This window comes from Salmo salar, chromosome ssa20 (genome assembly GCF_905237065.1).
Source record: "Salmo salar chromosome ssa20, Ssal_v3.1, whole genome shotgun sequence".
In the NCBI taxonomy this organism is placed as follows: Eukaryota; Metazoa; Chordata; class Actinopteri; order Salmoniformes; family Salmonidae; genus Salmo; species Salmo salar.
Genome location: NC_059461.1, coordinates 93,432,920 through 93,451,215, shown reverse-complemented (window position 1 = coordinate 93,451,215; position 18,296 = coordinate 93,432,920). Strand labels below are relative to the sequence as shown.

At 42.2% G+C, this 18,296-nt stretch overlaps 1 protein-coding gene across 10 annotated transcripts in view; it reads right to left on the bottom strand.

Moving 5' to 3' along the window:
• Positions 1-18,296, bottom strand: part of tenm4 (teneurin transmembrane protein 4) — a 649,554-nt gene that overhangs the window by 500,617 nt on the left and 130,641 nt on the right. For all 10 annotated transcript variants that reach the window (XM_045704148.1, XM_045704149.1, XM_045704150.1 and 7 more), the window contains exons 2-3: positions 11,597-11,890; positions 5,925-6,224 (exon numbers count right to left, since the gene is read on the bottom strand). In XM_045704148.1, coding sequence (XP_045560104.1) covers positions 5,925-6,224; positions 11,597-11,825 — 529 coding nt within the window. In that variant the 5' untranslated portion in view covers positions 11,826-11,890. The remainder of the gene's footprint in view (positions 1-5,924; positions 6,225-11,596; positions 11,891-18,296) is intronic.

Sequence of the window (18,296 nt, the reverse complement as noted above, 5' to 3'; positions counted from 1 at the left end):
TACCATAACCCCACCGCCACCATGGGGCCCATACCATAACCCCACCTCCACCATGGGGCCCATACCATAACCCCACCACCACCATGGGGCCCATACCATAACCCAACCGCCACCATGGGGCCCATACCATAACCCCACCTCCACCATGGGGCCCATACCATAACCCCACCTCCACCATGGGGCCCATACCATAACCCCACCGCCACTATGGGGCCCATACCATAACCCCACCGCCACTATGGGGCCCATACCATAACCCCACCTCCACCATGGGGCCCATACCATAACCCCACCGCCACTATGGGGCCCATACCATAACCCCACCTCCACCATGGGGCCCATACCATAACCCCACCTCCACCATGGGGCCCATACCATAACTCCACCTCCACCATGGGGCCCATACCATAACCCCACCTCCACCATGGGGCACTCTGTTCACAAGGTTGACATCAACAAACTGCTCGCCCTTTACGACGCCTTACACACGGTCTGCGATTGTGAGGTCGGTTGAATGTAGTGGTATAATATCCAGTTCTATCCAAGGTATAATATCCAGTTCTATCCAAGGTATATTATCCAGTTCTATACAGTTCAATCCAAGGTATAATATCCAGTTCTATCCAAGGTATAATACCCAGTTCTATCCAAGGTATAATACCCAGTTCTATCCAAGGTATAATATCCAGTTCTATCCAAGGTATAATATCCAGTTCTATCCAGTTCTATCCAAGGTATAATATCCAGTTCAATCCAAGGTATAATATCCAGTTCTATCCAGTTCTATCCAGTTCTATCCAAGGTATAATATCCAGTTCTATCCAAGGTATAATACCCAGTTCTATCCAAGGTATAATATCCAGTTCTATCCAAGGTATAATATCCAGTTCTATCCAAGGTATAATATCCAGTTCTATCCAGTTCTATCCAAGGTATAATATCCAGTTCTATCCAAGGTATAATATCCAGTTCTGTCCAAGGTATAATATCCAGTTCTATCCAAGGTATAATATCCAGTTCTATCCAAGGTATAATATCCAGTTCTTTCCAAGGTATAATATCCAGTTCTATCCAAGGTATAATATCCAGTTCTGTCCAAGGTATAATATCCAGTTCTATCCAGGGTATAATATCCAGTTCTATCCAGTTCTATCCAAGGTATAATATCCAGTTCTATCCAGGGTATAATATCCAGTTCTATCCAGTTCTATCCAAGGTATAATACCCAGTTCTATCCAAGGTATAATATCCAGTTCTATCCAAGGTATAATAGCCAGTTCTATCCAAGGTATAATACCCAGTTCTATCCAAGGTATAATATCCAGTTCTATCCAAGGTATAATATCCAGTTCAATCCAAGGTATAATATCCAGTTCTATCCAAGGTATAATATCCAGTTCTATCCAAGGTATAATATCCAGTTCTATCCAAGGTATAATATCTAGTTCTATCCAAGGTATAATACCCAGTTCTATCCAAGGTATAATACCCAGTTCTATCCAAGTTATAATATCCAGTTCTATCCAAGGTATAATATCCAGTTCTATCCAGTTCTATCCAAGGTATAATATCCAGTTCAATCCAAGGTATAATATCCAGTTCTATCCAGTTCTATCCAAAGTATAATATCCAGTTCTATCCAAGGTATAATACCCAGTTCTATCCAAGGTATAATATCCAGTTCTATCCAAGGTATAATAGCCAGTTCTATCCAAGGTATAATACCCAGTTCTATCCAAGGTATAATATCCAGTTCTATCCAAGGTATAATATCCAGTTCAATCCAAGGTATAATATCCAGTTCTATCCAAGGTATAATATCCAGTTCTATCCAAGGTATAATATCCAGTTCTATCCAAGGTATAATATCTAGTTCTATCCAAGGTATAATACCCAGTTCTATCCAAGGTATAATACCCAGTTCTATCCAAGGTATAATATCCAGTTCTATCCAAGGTATAATATCCAGTTCTATCCAGTTCTATCCAAGGTATAATATCCAGTTCAATCCAAGGTATAATATCCAGTTCTATCCAGTTCTATCCAAAGTATAATATCCAGTTCTATCCAAGGTATAATACCCAGTTCTATCCAAGGTATAATATCCAGTTCTATCCAAGGTATAATATCCAGTTCTATCCAGTTCTATCCAAGGTATAATATCCAGTTCTATCCAAGGTATAATATCCAGTTCTGTCCAAGGTATAATATCCAGTTCTATCCAAGGTATAATATCCAGTTCTATCCAAGGTATAATATCCAGTTCTATCCAAGGTATAATATCCAGTTCTATCCAAGGTATAATATCCAGTTCTGTCCAAGGTATAATATCCAGTTCTATCCAAGGTATAATACCCAGTTCTATCCAGTTCTATCCAGTTCTATCCAATGTATAATATCCAGTTCTATCCAAGGTATAATATCCAGTTCTATCCAGGGTATAATATCTAGTTCTATCCAGTTCTATCCAAGGTATAATATACAGTTCTATCCAGGGTATAATATCCAGTTCTATCCAGTTCTATCCAAGGTATAATACCCAGTTCTATCCAAGGTATAATATCCAGTTCTATCCAAGGTATAATACCCAGTTCTATCCAAGGTATAATACCCAGTTCTATCCAAGGTATAATATCCAGTTCTATCCAAGGTATAATATCCAGTTCTATCCAAGGTATAATTTCCAGTTCTATCCAAGGTATAATATCCAGTTCTATCCAAGGTATAATATCCAGTTCTATCCAATGTATAATATCCAGTTCTATCCAAGGTATAATATCTAGTTCTATCCAAGGTATAATATCCAGTTCTATCCAGTTCTATCCAAGGTAAAATATCCAGTTCTATCCAAGGTATAATATCTAGTTCTATCCAAGGTATAATATCCAGTTCTATCCAGTTCTATCCAAGGTATAATATCCAGTTCTATCCAAGGTATAATATCCAGTTCTATCCAAGGTATAATATCCAGTTCTATCCAAGGTATAATATCCAGTTCTGTCCAAGGTATAATATCCAGTTCTATCCAAGGTATAATACCCAGTTCTATCCAGTTCTATCCAGTTCTATCCAATGTATAATATCCAGTTCTATCCAAGGTATAATATCCAGTTCTATCCAAGGTATAATATCCAGTTCTATCCAGGGTATAATATCTAGTTCTATCCAGTTCTATCCAAGGTATAATATACAGTTCTATCCAGGGTATAATATCCAGTTCTATCCAGTTCTATCCAAGGTATAATACCCAGTTCTATCCAAGGTATAATATCCAGTTCTGTCCAGTTCTATCCAATGTATAATATCCAGTTCTATCCAAGGTATAATATCCAGTTCTATCCAGTTCTATCCAAGGTATAATATCCAGTTCTATCCAGTTCTATCAAGTTCTATCCAAGGTATAATATCCAGTTCTATCCAGTTCTATCCAAGGTATAAAATCCAGTTCTATCCAAGGTATAATATCCAGTTCTATCAAGTTCTATCCAAGGTATAATATCCAGTTCTATCCAGTTCTATCCAGTTCTATCCAAGGTATAATATCCAGTTCTATCCAAGGTATAATATCCAGTTCTATCCAAGGTATAATACCCAGTTCTACCAAGGTATAATATCCAGTTCTTTCCAAGGTATACTATCCAGTTCTATCCAAGGTATAATGTCCAGTTATATCCAAGGTATAATATCCAGTTATATCCAAGGTATAATATCCAGTTCTATCCAAGGTATAATATCCAGTTCTATCCAGTTCTATCCAAGGTATAATATCCAGTTCTATCCAAGGTATAATATCCAGTTCTATCCAGTTCTATCCAAGGTATAATATACAGTTCTATCCAGTTCTATCCAAGGTATAATATCCAGTTCTATCCAGTTCTATCCAAGGTATAATATCCAGTTCTATCCAGTTCTATCCAAGGTATAATATCCAGTTCTATCCAGTTCTATCTAGTTCTATCCAGTTCTATCCAAGGTATAATATCCAGTTCTATCCAAGGTATAATATCCAGTTCTATCCAAGGTATAATATCCAGTTCTATCCAGGGTATAATATCCAGTTCTATCCAGTTCTACCCAAGGTATAATATCCAGTTCTATCCAAGGTATAATATCCAGTTCTATCCAGTTCTATCTAGTTCTATCCAGTTCTATCCAAGGTATAATATCCAGTTCTATCCAAGGTATAATATCCAGTTCTATCCAAGGTATAATATCCAGTTCTATCTAGGGTATAATATCCAGTTCTATCCAGTTCTATCCAATGTATAATATCCAGTTCTATCCAGTTCTATCCAAGGTATAATATCCAGTTCTATCCAGGGTATAATATCCAGTTCTATCCAGTTCTATCCAAGGTATAATATCCAGTTCTATCCAAGGTATAATATCCAGTTCTATCCAAGGTATAATATCCAGTTCTATCCAGGGTATAATATCCAGTTCTATCCAGTTCTATCCAAGGTATAATATCCAGTTCTATCCAGTTCTATCCAAGGTATAATATCCAGTTCTATCCAAGGTATAATATCCAGTTCTATCCAGGGTATAATATCCAGTTCTATCCAGTTCTATCCAAGGTATAATATCCAGTTCTATCCAAGGTATAATATCCAGTTCTATCAAAGGTATAATATCCAGTTCTATCCAAGGTATAATATCCAGTTCTATCCAGGGTATAATATCCAGTTCTATCCAAGGTATAATATCCAGTTCTATCCAGTTCTATTCAAGGTATAATATCCAGTTCTATCCAAGGTATAATATCCAGTTCTATCCAAGGTATAATATCCAGTTCTATCCAAGGTATAATATCCAGTTCTGTCCAAGGTATAATATCCAGTCCTATCCAAGGTATAATACCCAGTTCTATCCAGTTCTATCCAGTTCTATCCAATGTATAATATCCAGTTCTATCCAAGGTATAATATCCAGTTCTATCCAAGGTATAATATCCAGTTCTATCCAGGGTATAATATCCAGTTCTATCCAGTTCTATCCAAGGTATAATACCCAGTTCTATCCAAGGTATAATATCCAGTTCTATCCAGGGTATAATATCCAGTTCTATCCAGTTCTATCCAAGGTATAATACCCAGTTCTATCCAAGGTATAATATCCAGTTCTGTCCAGTTCTATCCAAGGTATAATATCCAGTTCTATCCAGTTCTATCCAGTTCTATCCAATGTATAATATCCAGTTCTATCCAAGGTATAATATCCAGTTCTATCCAGGGTATAATATCCAGTTCTATCCAGTTCTATCCAAGGTATAATACCCAGTTCTATCCAAGGTATAATATCCAGTTCTGTCCAGTTCTATCCAAGGTATAATATCCAGTTCTATCCAGTTCAATCCAAGGTATAATACCCAGTTCTATCCAAGGTATAATATCCAGTTCTATCCAGGGTATAATATCCAGTTCTATCCAGTCCTATCCAAGGTATAATACCCAGTTCTATCCAAGGTATAATATCCAGTTCTGTCCAGTTCTATCCAAGGTATAATATCCAGTTCTATCCAGTTCTATCCAGTTCAATCCAAGGTATAATATCCAGTTCTATCCAGGGTATAATATCCAGTTCTATCCAGTTCTATCCAAGGTATAATATCCAGTTCTGTCCAGTTCTATCCAAGGTATAATATCCAGTTCTATCCAGTTCTATCCAGTTCTATCCAGTTCAATCCAAGCTATAATACCCAGTTCTATCCAGTTCAATCCAAGGTATAATACCCAGTTCTATCCAGTTCATTAAGGTCCTAAAGGAGAAGCAGCCTTACCGTTCTCTGTGTTTTGATGTTCAGCAATACATCCATTTCCCATACAGTTAATCAGTAGGTAAAGCAACAAGACACATACAGTAGCAAAGCAAGAGACACAAATGTGGTATCCAATAGCATAAAGTTGAAAGCTTCAGTTCCCTACCGTTCTCAGTGTTCTCGTGCTCGGTGTCTGTGAGGGTCAGATTAGAGTTGGCCCTGCTGGACAGGCAGGAGCTGCGTCCCGACTTGGTGTTGCGACCCCACAGTCTGACGGCGTGCTCCGGGGACATGACCCCGTCCGGCTCCGTGTCGGCGTCCGAGCACATGCTCACAGAGTAGTCACGGTGAGGCAGACCCATGCCCAAACCACCACCAGAACCAAGACCCAGGTCGCCACGGTATGACGCCAGGTGAGGAGGGAGAGGATCTCCGAAACCAAGGTCTCTGAGAGAGAAATCTGCTCCTGGAGGAGGACAGACAGACAGACAGACAGACAGACAGACAGACAGGCAGGCAGGCAGGCAGGCAGGCAGGCAGGCAGGCAGGCAGGCAGGCAGGCAGGCAGACAGACAGACAGACAGACAGACAGACAGACAGACAGGCAGGCAGGCAGGCAGGCAGGCAGGCAGACAGACAGACAGACAGACAGACAGACAGACAGACAGACAGACAGACAGACAGACAGACAGACAGACAGACAGACAGGCAGGCAGGCAGGCAGGCAGGCAGGCAGGCAGACAGACAGACAGACAGACAGACAGACAGACAGACAGACAGACAGACAGACAGACAGACAGACAGACAGAAAGACAGACAGAAACAGGCAGATAGATAGAAAGAGAAAGATAGAAAGAGAAGAGAAAATGTATCCATATTTGTAATGAATCAGCACTATACAGACAATATGATGTACTGTGAGGTCCTTAACATTGTGCAACATCAGAAAGGGGAACGGGACAGTAAGAGCCTTCATATTGCTGTAGTTCCGCGGACTTCCACTGCATCCAGTGCTACTCCTTCCGATACATTAAACATCCATGGTGTGGCAAAGGCTTTATGAGCAGATGTTTTCAGGTCACCGCTCCGCTTATTAGAGCTGTGTCCCAAATTGCACCCTATTCCGTACTCCCTGCAGCCATCCTCCCCCTGCAGCCTTCCTACTCCCTGCAGCCTTCCTACTCCCTGCAGCCTTCCTCCACCTGCAGCCTTCCTCCACCTGCAGCCTTCCTCCACCTGCAGCCTTCCTCCACCTGCAGCCTTCCTACTCCTGCAGCCTTCCTCCACCTGCAGCCTTCCTACTCCCTGCAGCCTTCCTCCACCTGCAGCCTTCCTACTCCCTGCAGCCTTCCTACTCCCTGCAGCCTTCCTCCACCTGCAGCCTTCCTACTCCCTGCAGCCTTCCTACTCCTGTAGCCTTCCTACTCCTGCAGCCTTCCTACTCCTGCAGCCTTCCTACTCCTGCAGCCTTCCTCCACCTGCAGCCTTCCTACTCCTGCAGCCTTCCTCCACCTGCTGCATTCCTACTCCCTGCAGCCTTCCTACTCCTGTAGCCTTCCTACTCCTGCAGCCTTCCTACTCCTGCAGCCTTCCTACTCCTGCAGCCTTCCTACTCCTGTAGCCTTCCTCCACCTGCAGCCTTCCTACTCCCTGCAGCCTTCCTCCACCTGCAGCCTTCCTACTCCTGCAGCCTTCCTCCACCTGCAGCCTTCCTCCCCCCTGCAGCCTTCCTACTCCTGCAGCCTTCCTCCACCTGCAGCCTTCCTCCCCCCTGCAGCCTTCCTACTCCTGCAGCCTTCCTCCTACTGCAGCCTTCCTACTTCCTATATAGACAGGTGTGTGCCTTTCCAAATTATGTCCAATCAATTGAATTTACCGCAGGTGGACTCCAATCAAGTTGTAGAAACATCTCAAGGATGATCAATGGAAACAGGATGCACCTGAGCTCAATTTCAAGTCTCATAGCAAAGGGTCTGTATACTAACGTAAATATATTTCAATTTTTACATTTGTTATAAATTTGCAAACATTTATAAAAACCTGTTTTTGCTTTGTCATTACGGGGTGTTGTGTGTAGATTGATGAGGAACACAAATAATTTCATCCATTTTAGAATAAGGCTGTAATGTGGGAAAAAATGAAAGGGTCTGAATACTTTTCGAAGTCACTGTATTATAACATGATAAAATCGAATCACTTGTTCTATCTTTGCCCTGAATAGAAACCTCTGGTCTTGTTGTAAGGATGTGGGGAATGTTGTGAGCAGGCAAGAGCCTTTATCATATTGTTTTGCTAACTGCACTGCTACATGGGCGTCACCAACCATATAGAATAACAGAACAGTAAAATGACGCTGAATTGATTCTGTTAGAAACAAATCTATTTTTTTTTTATTTTAATTGCTTCATCATATTGTGACGATACGCACTGCAGAGCACCCATCACAGACATCGCACTCCATTTCTATCAACTCATGGCACGCCAAACACAGATGGCAAATGTTTGCTAAATGTTTGTTCATGTTACTAGCGTTTGCGACCATATTTCGATTGATAGACGTGTAAAGACATAGAAGATCGCAAGAAGAACCTGGAACATTGATTGTTTCAGATGTACGTTACTAGGGGAGAATCTCGATTGGTTTTGCTCGTCTTCTCTCCTCCGTCGTCTCCTTCGCCGCTTTGAAAAACGTCAAAGTTAATAGAAGGAGCGGAGGCGAGGAGAGAAAAACGGCTACGACTTGTATGAAATTAGAATCTCCTTCTGCACTAGCTCGTCATCAGGTTAATGGCATTTACAGGGGGAGGTCATGTGTTAAAAACAATAAAAAGCTAGGAATGTAGCTAGTTGTGCAAAAAAAATTCTAAATGAAGGATAAGTACTGTTGTTAATGTCTGCACGCTTTTCTCCTGCCAGTAAACAACAAAGGGGCAGATTTCAAACCTCCGAAGGATACACTTTAGTAGTAGGGGACTAATCGAGGTGACGACGACTACTAACTAAATGAAACTCAACCACTTTTAGTAGTAGGGGACTAATCGAGGTGACGACGACTACTAACTAAATGAAACTCAACCACTTTAGTAGTAGGGGACTAATCGAGGTGACGACGACTACTAACTAAATGAAACTCAACCACTTTAGTAGTAGGGGACTAATCGAGGTGACGACGACTACTAACTAAATGAAACTCAACCACTTTAGTAGTAGGGGACTAATCGAGGTGACGACGACTACTAACTAAATGAAACTCAACCACTTTTAGTAGTAGGGGACTAATCGAGGTGACGACGACTACTAACTAAATGAAACTCAACCACTTTTAGTAGTAGGGGACTAATCGAGGTGACGACGACTACTAACTAAATGAAACTCAACCACTTTTAGTAGTAGGGGACTAATCGAGGTGACGACGACTACTAACTAAATGAAACTCAACCACTTTTCCGGGTAACGGAGGAGAGGAGGACGGAAGAGTCGAGGAGAGGACAGACTTTTTCCCAACAGAGAATCCACCATTGTTTCAGCGACCTGTACTCACCAACGTGGAGTGTTTGTAGACTGATTTGGAGAGAGCACATGCACATAGATATCCAGCAAGGTGCGGCAAACTCAGTAATTCAATTGTTCGTACGTCCTACGATGTCGAGGGGGTGTTCCCCTAATAACTTCATACGTTGAATGTTGAATAAAATAGCATGGATATATTTTTTAATGAATTAACTATTGAGAAGTATTGATTGTGAAGGTAATGAAAAATCTAAATTGATGAAATACCTGTTAGGTGATCTTTGGATTTTATTTTATTAGGCTAGTCAGTACAGAAAAATTTCTTATTTATAATGATGGCCTAGGAACAGTGGGTTAACTGCCTTGTTCAGGGGCAGAACTACATATTTTGTACCTCGTAAGCTCAGGGATTCGATCTTGCAACCTTTTGGTTACTAGTCCAACACTCTAACCACTAGGCTACCTGCTCTAACCACTAGGCTACCTGCTCTAACCACTAGGCTACCTGCTCTAACCACTAGACTACCTGCCTCCTCTAACCACTAGGCTACCTGCCTCTAACCACTAGGCTACCTGCTCTAACCACTAGACTACCTGCTCTAACCACTAGGCTACCTGCTCTAACCACTAGACTACCTGCTCTAACCACTAGACTACCTGCTCTAACCACTAGACTACCTGCCTCCTCTAACCACTAGGCTACCTGCCTCTAACCACTAGGCTACCTGCTCTAACCACTAGACTACCTGCTCTAACCACTAGGCTACCTGCCTCCTCTAACCACTAGGCTACCTGCCTCCTCTAACCACTAGGCTACCTGCCTCCTCTAACCACTAGGCTACCTGCCTCCTCCTCTAACCACTAGGCTACCTGCCTCCTCTAACCACTAGGCTACCTGCCTCCTCTAACCACTAGGCTACCTGCCTCCTCTAACCACTAGGCTACCTTCTCTAACCACTAGGCTACCTGCCTCCTCTAACCACTAGGCTACCTGCCTCCTCTAACCACTAGGCTACCTGCCTCCTCTAACCACTAGGCTACCTGCCTCCTCTAACCACTAGGCTACCTGCCTCCTCTAACCACTAGGCTACCTGCCTCCTCTAACCACTAGGCTACCTGCTCTAACCACTAGGCTACCTGCCTCCTCTAACCACTAGGCTACCTGCTCTAACCACTAGGCTACCTGCTCTAACCACTAGGCTACCTGCTCTAACCACTAGACTACCTGCCTCTAACCACTAGGCTACCTGCCTCTAACCACTAGGCTACCTGCCTCTAATCACTAGGCTACCTGCTCTAACCACTAGACTACCTGCTCTAACCACTAGGCTACCTGCCTCCTCTAACCACTAGGCTACCTGCCTCTAACCACTAGACTACCTGCTCTAACCACTAGGCTACCTGCCTCCTCTAACCACTAGGCTACCTGCCTCCTCTAACCACTAGGCTACCTGCCTCTAACCACTAGGCTACCTGCCTCTACCCACTAGGCTACCTGCTCTAACCACTAGGCTACCTGCCTCCTCTAACCACTAGGCTACCTGCCTCCTCTAACCACTAGGCTACCTGCCTCTAACCACTAGGCTACCTGTCTCTACCCACTAGGCTACCTGCTCTAACCACTAGGCTACCTGCCTCCTCTAACCACTAGGCTACCTGCCTCCTCTAACCACTAGGCTACCTGCTCTAACCACTAGGCTACCTGCCTCCTCTAACCACTAGGCTACCTACCTCCTCTAACCACTAGGCTACCTGCCTCCTCTAACCACTAGGCTACCTGCCTCCTCTAACCACTAGGCTACCTGCCTCCTCTAACCACTAGGCTACCTACCTCCTCTAACCACTAGGCTACCTGCCTCCTCTAACCAATAGGCTTCCTGCCTCCTCTAACCACTAGGCTACCTGCTCTAACCACTAGGCTACCTACCTCCTCTAACCACTAGGCTACCTGCCTCCTCTAACCACTAGGCTACCTGCCTCCTCTAACCACTAGGCTACCTACCTCCTCTAACCACTAGGCTACCTGCCTCCTCTAACCACTAGGCTACCTGCCTCCTCTAACCACTAGGCTACCTGCCATCCCTGTGTTAGGAGGTTGGTCATTAAACCTGTTTATTTGGCTCCTTTTCAGAAGAGCTTAGGCTGAACTAACATGTCGTCCCAGGGCTCTTTTCAACTCAGTTGTGTGAGGAAATATTGATGATTGTTGTCGAAATTATGGAACCTTCTGAATAACAGTAGGTCTACTGAGAACTCTTCTATTCATTCCCAATACAGTGTTTTTAACTTAATTTGAATGTTTTCCCTGTATGAATGAATGATTCTCACCTTGCCTACAGAACTCGTCTGCCTCGTGGTGGACCATATCTTTGACCCGGTTGCCGTAGGCGGCCATCCTGGACTCCTGATCAAAAGCCTTCAGAGTCTCACTGGAGCTGTAACCTTTAGGGTTGATCTTCCCTCCGTCCTCGCTGTCCGCTGAGGAGCTGGTGTAACGCCGCTCTGTGTCCCTCCGAGCCGTCAGCGAGCGGTACGGTCTACGTTCTTTCACTTCCATGGTGGATGCTACTTTGCTCTCTCTTACACATCAACAGTAACACAGCCAAGTCAGACACAGTAACTCTGAAACAGAGGAAGAGAAAACACAGGAAGAGGTGAGTGAAAAGGGACCGTTTGTTTCGTTGAGTTGGGAGTTTGTTTGTGCCTTTGATTAAAAGTGTTTGAAACACTCTGAGTGAGGACTATAGGGGTGAGAATTCAGTTTGTCTCAGTCTGTAGAAACCCTGTCTTGCTAAATATACCTCTAGTCTAGACTAGATAAACTGCTCCAATGTACCCTGAACAAAAATATAAACGCAACATGGTAAAGTGTTGGTCTCATGTTTCATGAGCAGAAATAAAAGATCCCAGAAATGTTCCATACACACAAAAAAGCTTATTTCTCTCAAATGTTGTGCACACATTTGTTTACATCCCTGTTAGTGAGCATTTCTCCTTTACCATCCACCTGACAGGTGTGGCATATCAAGAAGCTGATTAAACAGCATGACCATTACACAGGTGTAACTTGTGTTGGGGACAATAAAAGTGTGCAGTTTTTGTCACACAATACAATGCCACAGATGTCTCAAGTTTTGAGGGATTGTGCAATTGGCATGCAGGACTGCAGGAATGTCCTCCAGAGCATTGAATGTTTATTTCTCTACCATAAGCCGCCTCCAACTTCGTTTTAGAGAATTTGGCAGTACGTCCAACCGGCCTCACAACCACAGACCGTGTGTAAGGCGTCGTAAAGGGTGAGCGGTTTGTTGATATCAACGTTGTGAACAGAGGGCCCCATGGTGGAGGTGGGGTTATGGTATGGGCCCCATGGTGGAGGTGGGGTTATGGTATGGGCCCCATGGTGGAGGTGGGGTTATGGTATGGGGCCCCATGGTGGAGGTGGGGTTATGGTATGGGCCCCATGGTGGAGGTGGGGTTATGGTATGGGGCCCCATGGTGGAGGTGGGGTTATGGTATGGGCCCCATGGTGGAGGTGGGGTTATGGTATGGGCCCCATGGTGGAGGTGGGGTTATGGTATGGGGCCCCATGGTGGAGGTGGGGTTATGGTATGGGCCCCATGGTGGAGGTGGGGTTATGGTATGGGCCCCATGGTGGAGGTGGGGTTATGGTATGGGCCCCATGGTGGAGGTGGGGTTATGGTATGGGCCCCATGGTGGAGGTGGGGTTATGGTATGGGGCCCCATGGTGGAGGTGGGGTTATGGTATGGGGAAGTCATAAACTACGGACAACAAACACAATTGCATTTTATCGATGGCAATTTTAATGCATATCTGTATTCCCGGTCATGTGAAATCCATAGATTAGGGCCGTAATGAATTTTATTTAAATTGACTGATTTCTTTATATGAAGTGTAACTCAGTAAAAATCTATGGAATTGTTACATGTTGCGTTTTATATTTTTTTGTTTAGTGCAGTTCGATGTCACAGGGGAAAGTACAGAGGGTTTTGTACAATACAGGTAATTACAGCCATATGAATGGGGCGCAGCGCAGTCAAAGATCACACACACAGTTTGGGGGAGATAACAGCGGTGTTTTATATCTCACATTAATGTGCTGCTCCTAGAACAGAACCCCATTACCATATTTATTAAAATTAAAATAGGATTGCATCCCAAATGGGACCCTATTTCTTATATAATAAACTACCTTGACCTGAGCCCATAGAGCCCTATAGGGAATAGGGTACACTACTTTTGACCTGAGCCCATAGAGCCCTATAGGGAATAGGGTACACTTCTTTTGACCTGAGCCCATAGAGCCCTATAGGGAATAGGGTACACTACTTTTGACCTGAGCCCATAGAGCCCTATAGGGAATAGGGTGCCATTTGGGACACGGGAAATAGTACAAACAACACACCTCATGGATGAAATATAAATTGCCTGCATTTATATTTCTTACAAAGATGCATGCAGAGGGCTGCTCAAAGTAAGGTTACGCTTTTATGTCTGTAAAAAAAATATATCATTATAGACACACACACACTATGCAAACCGATATTCAGAATATAAACTATTATTACTAACCCGATAACACAAATACAAAACCTTAAGAAAACACACACACACAACTGTTTGAAAACCTTCAAGTCAAATCAAATCACATTTAATTTGTCACATGCGCCGAATACAACATGTGCAGATGCTAACTTACAAGCCCTTAACCAACAACGCACTTTGAATCAAATATTTTAAAAAATAATCTAAAATAAGAGATAAGAATAAGAAATAATTAAAGAGCAGCAGTAAATAACAATCGTCCCAGTTATGACGTCCAGAAGATCTTTTCATCAGAGACAGTAACGGCAACGTTATGTACAAAACAAGTTACGAACAGTTAGTTATAGAGCCCATAAAACGGCAGCCATCCCCTCAAATAGAACAGTTAGTTATAGAGCCCATAAAACGGCAGCCATCCCCTCAAATAGAACAGTTAGTTATAGAGCCCATAAAACGGCAGCCATCCCCTCAAATAGAACAGTTAGTTATAGAGCCCATAAAACGGCAGCCATCCCCTCAAATAGCACAGTTAGTTATAGAGCCCATAAAACGGCAGCCATCCCCTCCGGCGCCATTCTCCAACTATTATCATGTCTAAACCCTTTAATAAAGTGTTGTGTTCTCTGCCATGGAAATGGAGAACTGCTAGTATTTATATGGATGGATAACTGCTAGTATTTATATGGATGGATAACTACTAGTATTTATATGGATGGATAACTACTAGTATTTATATGGATGGATAACTGCTAGTATTTATATGGATGGATAACTGCTAGTATTTATATGGATGGATAACTGCTAGTATTTATATGGACGGATAACTACTAGTATTTATATGGACGGATAACTACTAGTATTTATATGGATGGATAACTGCTAGTATTTATATGGACGGATAACTGCTAGTATTTATATGGACGGATAACTACTAGTATTTATATGGACGGATAACTGCTAGTATTTATATGGACGGATAACTGCTAGTATTTATATGGACGGATAACTGCTAGTATTTATATGGACGGATAACTGCTAGTATTTATATGGATGGATAACTGCTAGTATTTATATGGATGGATAACTGCTAGTATTTATATGGATGGATAACTACTAGTATTTATATGGACGGATAACTGCTAGTATTTATATGGACGGATAACTGCTAGTATTTATATGGACGGATAACTGCTAGTATTTATATGGACGGATAACTGCTAGTATTTATATGGATGGATAACTGCTAGTATTTATATGGATGGATAACTGCTAGTATTTATATGGATGGATAACTACTAGTATTTATATGGATGGATAACTACTAGTATTTATATGGATGGATAACTGCTAGTATTTATATGGATGGATAACTGCGAGTATTTATATGGATGGATAACTGCTAGTATTTATATGGATGGATAACTACTAGTATTTATATGGATGGATAACTACTAGTATTTATATGGATGGATAACTGCGAGTATTTATATGGATGGATAACTGCGAGTATTTATATGGATGGATAACTACTAGTATTTATATGGATGGATAACTGCTAGTATTTATATGGATGGATAACTACTAGTATTAATATGGATGGATAACTACTAGTATTTATATGGATGGATAACTGCTAGTATTTATATGGATGGATAACTACTAGTATTTATATGGATGGATAACTGCTAGTATTTATATGGATGGATAACTGCTAGTATTTATATGGATGGATAACTGCTAGTATTTATATGGATGGATAACTGCTAGTATTTATATGGACGGATAACTACTAGTATTTATATGGATGGATAACTACTAGTATTTATATGGATGGATAACTACTAGTATTTATATGGATGGATAACTGCTAGTATTTATATGGACGGATAACTACTAGTATTTATATGGACGGATAACTACTAGTATTTATATGGATGGATAACTGCTAGTATTTATATGGACGGATAACTGCTAGTATTTATATGGACGGATAACTACTAGTATTTATATGGACGGATAACTGCTAGTATTTATATGGACGGATAACTGCTAGTATTTATATGGACGGATAACTACTAGTATTTATATGGATGGATAACTACTAGTATTTATATGGATGGATAACTGCGAGTATTTATATGGATGGATAACTGCGAGTATTTATATGGATGGATAACTACTAGTATTTATATGGATTGCAGTGTTTCTACTGTATTTCTCTTCTCTAAACACTGAACACCGAAGCGTAGAACTGCATGAACCACTAGCAGGATTTATTTGGACAAAATACGGCACAGCACAACTTGCATCTCCCATAAAGTTCACGATCCTAGTCCCACCCACCCACAAATATTCATTTTTATGTTGCCTATAGAACAGCCTTGGCTCCAGGGGCACTCGGAGCTGGAGTGTCCTGTTTACGCCGGCGTGAATCATCATCTGGTACCCAAGCAGAGAAAGCAGCAAACCAACGGAGGGATATTAAAACGGGTAGAGGTGGATAAAAATCAGACGTGTTCATAAACTGGAGACTTAAATTATAATGATACCAAATAGCTGATTAAAACATTTAACCGATTAGATTTAGAATTATAAAACTTATGTAATTCCATAATATCCCTTGTCACACAGCCACAGAACGATCAGGTTGATATAGTTTGATATGATGGATCAATATCACGTTGATATAGTTTGATATCACAGGAGAACCCCCCCCCCCCCTTGTTGTTCTACCTCACTTAGGGACACATGAGTAGCTAGCTACAATGTATGTGAATAATTAAAGTCTTCCTGTGAAACAACTTCATTGACTTCAACCCTTCATCTATTCTTAGTAAAGTCAATCGTATCAGGTATGTCTGTGAAACATCTCTAGCAGAAACAGAAACATCTCTAGGTATGTCTGTGTGAAATCAGCTGAAATGTAAAAGCAGAACCTCAGCCCATCTCTAAGGTCCAGACTCAGAAACATCTCTAGCAGAACCTCAGCCCATCTCTAAGGTCCAAACTCAGAAACATCACTAGCAGAACCTCAGCCCATCTCTAAGGTCCAAACTCAGAAACATCGCTAGCAGAACCTCAGCCCATCTCTAAGGTCCAAACTCAGAAACATCGCTAGCAGAACCTCAACCCATCTCTAAGGTCCAGACTCAGAAACATCTCTAGCAGAACCTCAACCCATCTCTAAGGTCCAGACTCAGAAACATCTCTAGCAGAACCTCAACCCATCTCTAAGGTCCAGACTCAGAAACATCTCTAGCAGAACCTCAACCCATCTCTAAGGTCCAGACTCAGAAACATCGCTAGCAGAACCTCAACCCATCTCTAAGGTCCAGACTCAGAAACATCTCTAGCAGAACCTCAGCCCATCTCTAAGGTCCAAACTCAGAAACATCGCTAGCAGAACCTCAACCCATCTCTAAGGTCCAGACTCAGAAACATCTCTAGCAGAACCTCAACCCATCTCTAAGGTCCAAACTCAGAAACATCTCTAGCAGAACCTCAACCCATCTCTAAGGTCCAGACTCAGAAACATCTCTAGCAGAACCTCAACCCATCTCTAAGGTCCAGACTCAGAAACATCTCTAGCAGAACCTCAACCCATCTCTAAGGTCCAGACTCAGAAACATCTCTGCATGGCAAGAAGCACTCCACCCGTTGGCAAGCTATCACATGGTTGTGCATCCCAAATGCAACCCTATTTCCTATACAGTACACGACTTTTGACCTGGATTCATAGGGCTCTGGTCAAAATAAGTGCACTATGTAGGGAGTAGGCTGCCATTTAGGATGCAGTTTTATAGATTGGGACTGGGAGACAGAGCTATTGAAGGGGCTTAAGGAATGTCAATGTGGATTTCTGAAGTTGATTAGCAGCTAGATCATTGTTTTGTTTTCTCTAAGGCTTCCTTAAGGCAGTAACATTTCCCAGCCTGAATCTTCCTTAAGGCGGGAACATTTCCCAGCCTGATGTTTACTTAAGGCAGGAACATTTCCCAGCCTGATGTTTACTTAAGGCAGGAACATTTCCCAGCCTGATTCTTCCTTAAGGCAGGAACATTTCCCAGCCTGATTCTTCCTTAAGGCAGGAACATTTCCCAGCCTGATTCTTCCTTAAGGCAGGAACATTTCCCAGCCTGAATCTTCCTTAAGGCAGGAACATTTCCCAGCCTGATTCTTCCTTAAGGCAGGAACATTTCCCAGCCTGATTCTTCCTTATGGCAGGAACATTTCCCAGCCTGATGTTTACTTAAGGCGGGAACATTTCCCAGCCTGATTCTTCCTTAAGGCAGGAACATTTCCCAGCCTGATTCTTCCTTAAGGCGGGAACATTTCCCAGCCTGAATCTTCCTTAAGGCAGGAACATTTCCCAGCCTGATTCTTCCTTAAGGCGGGAACATTTCCCAGCCTGATTCTTCCTTAAGGCGGGAACATTTCCCAGCCTGATTCTTCCTTATGGCG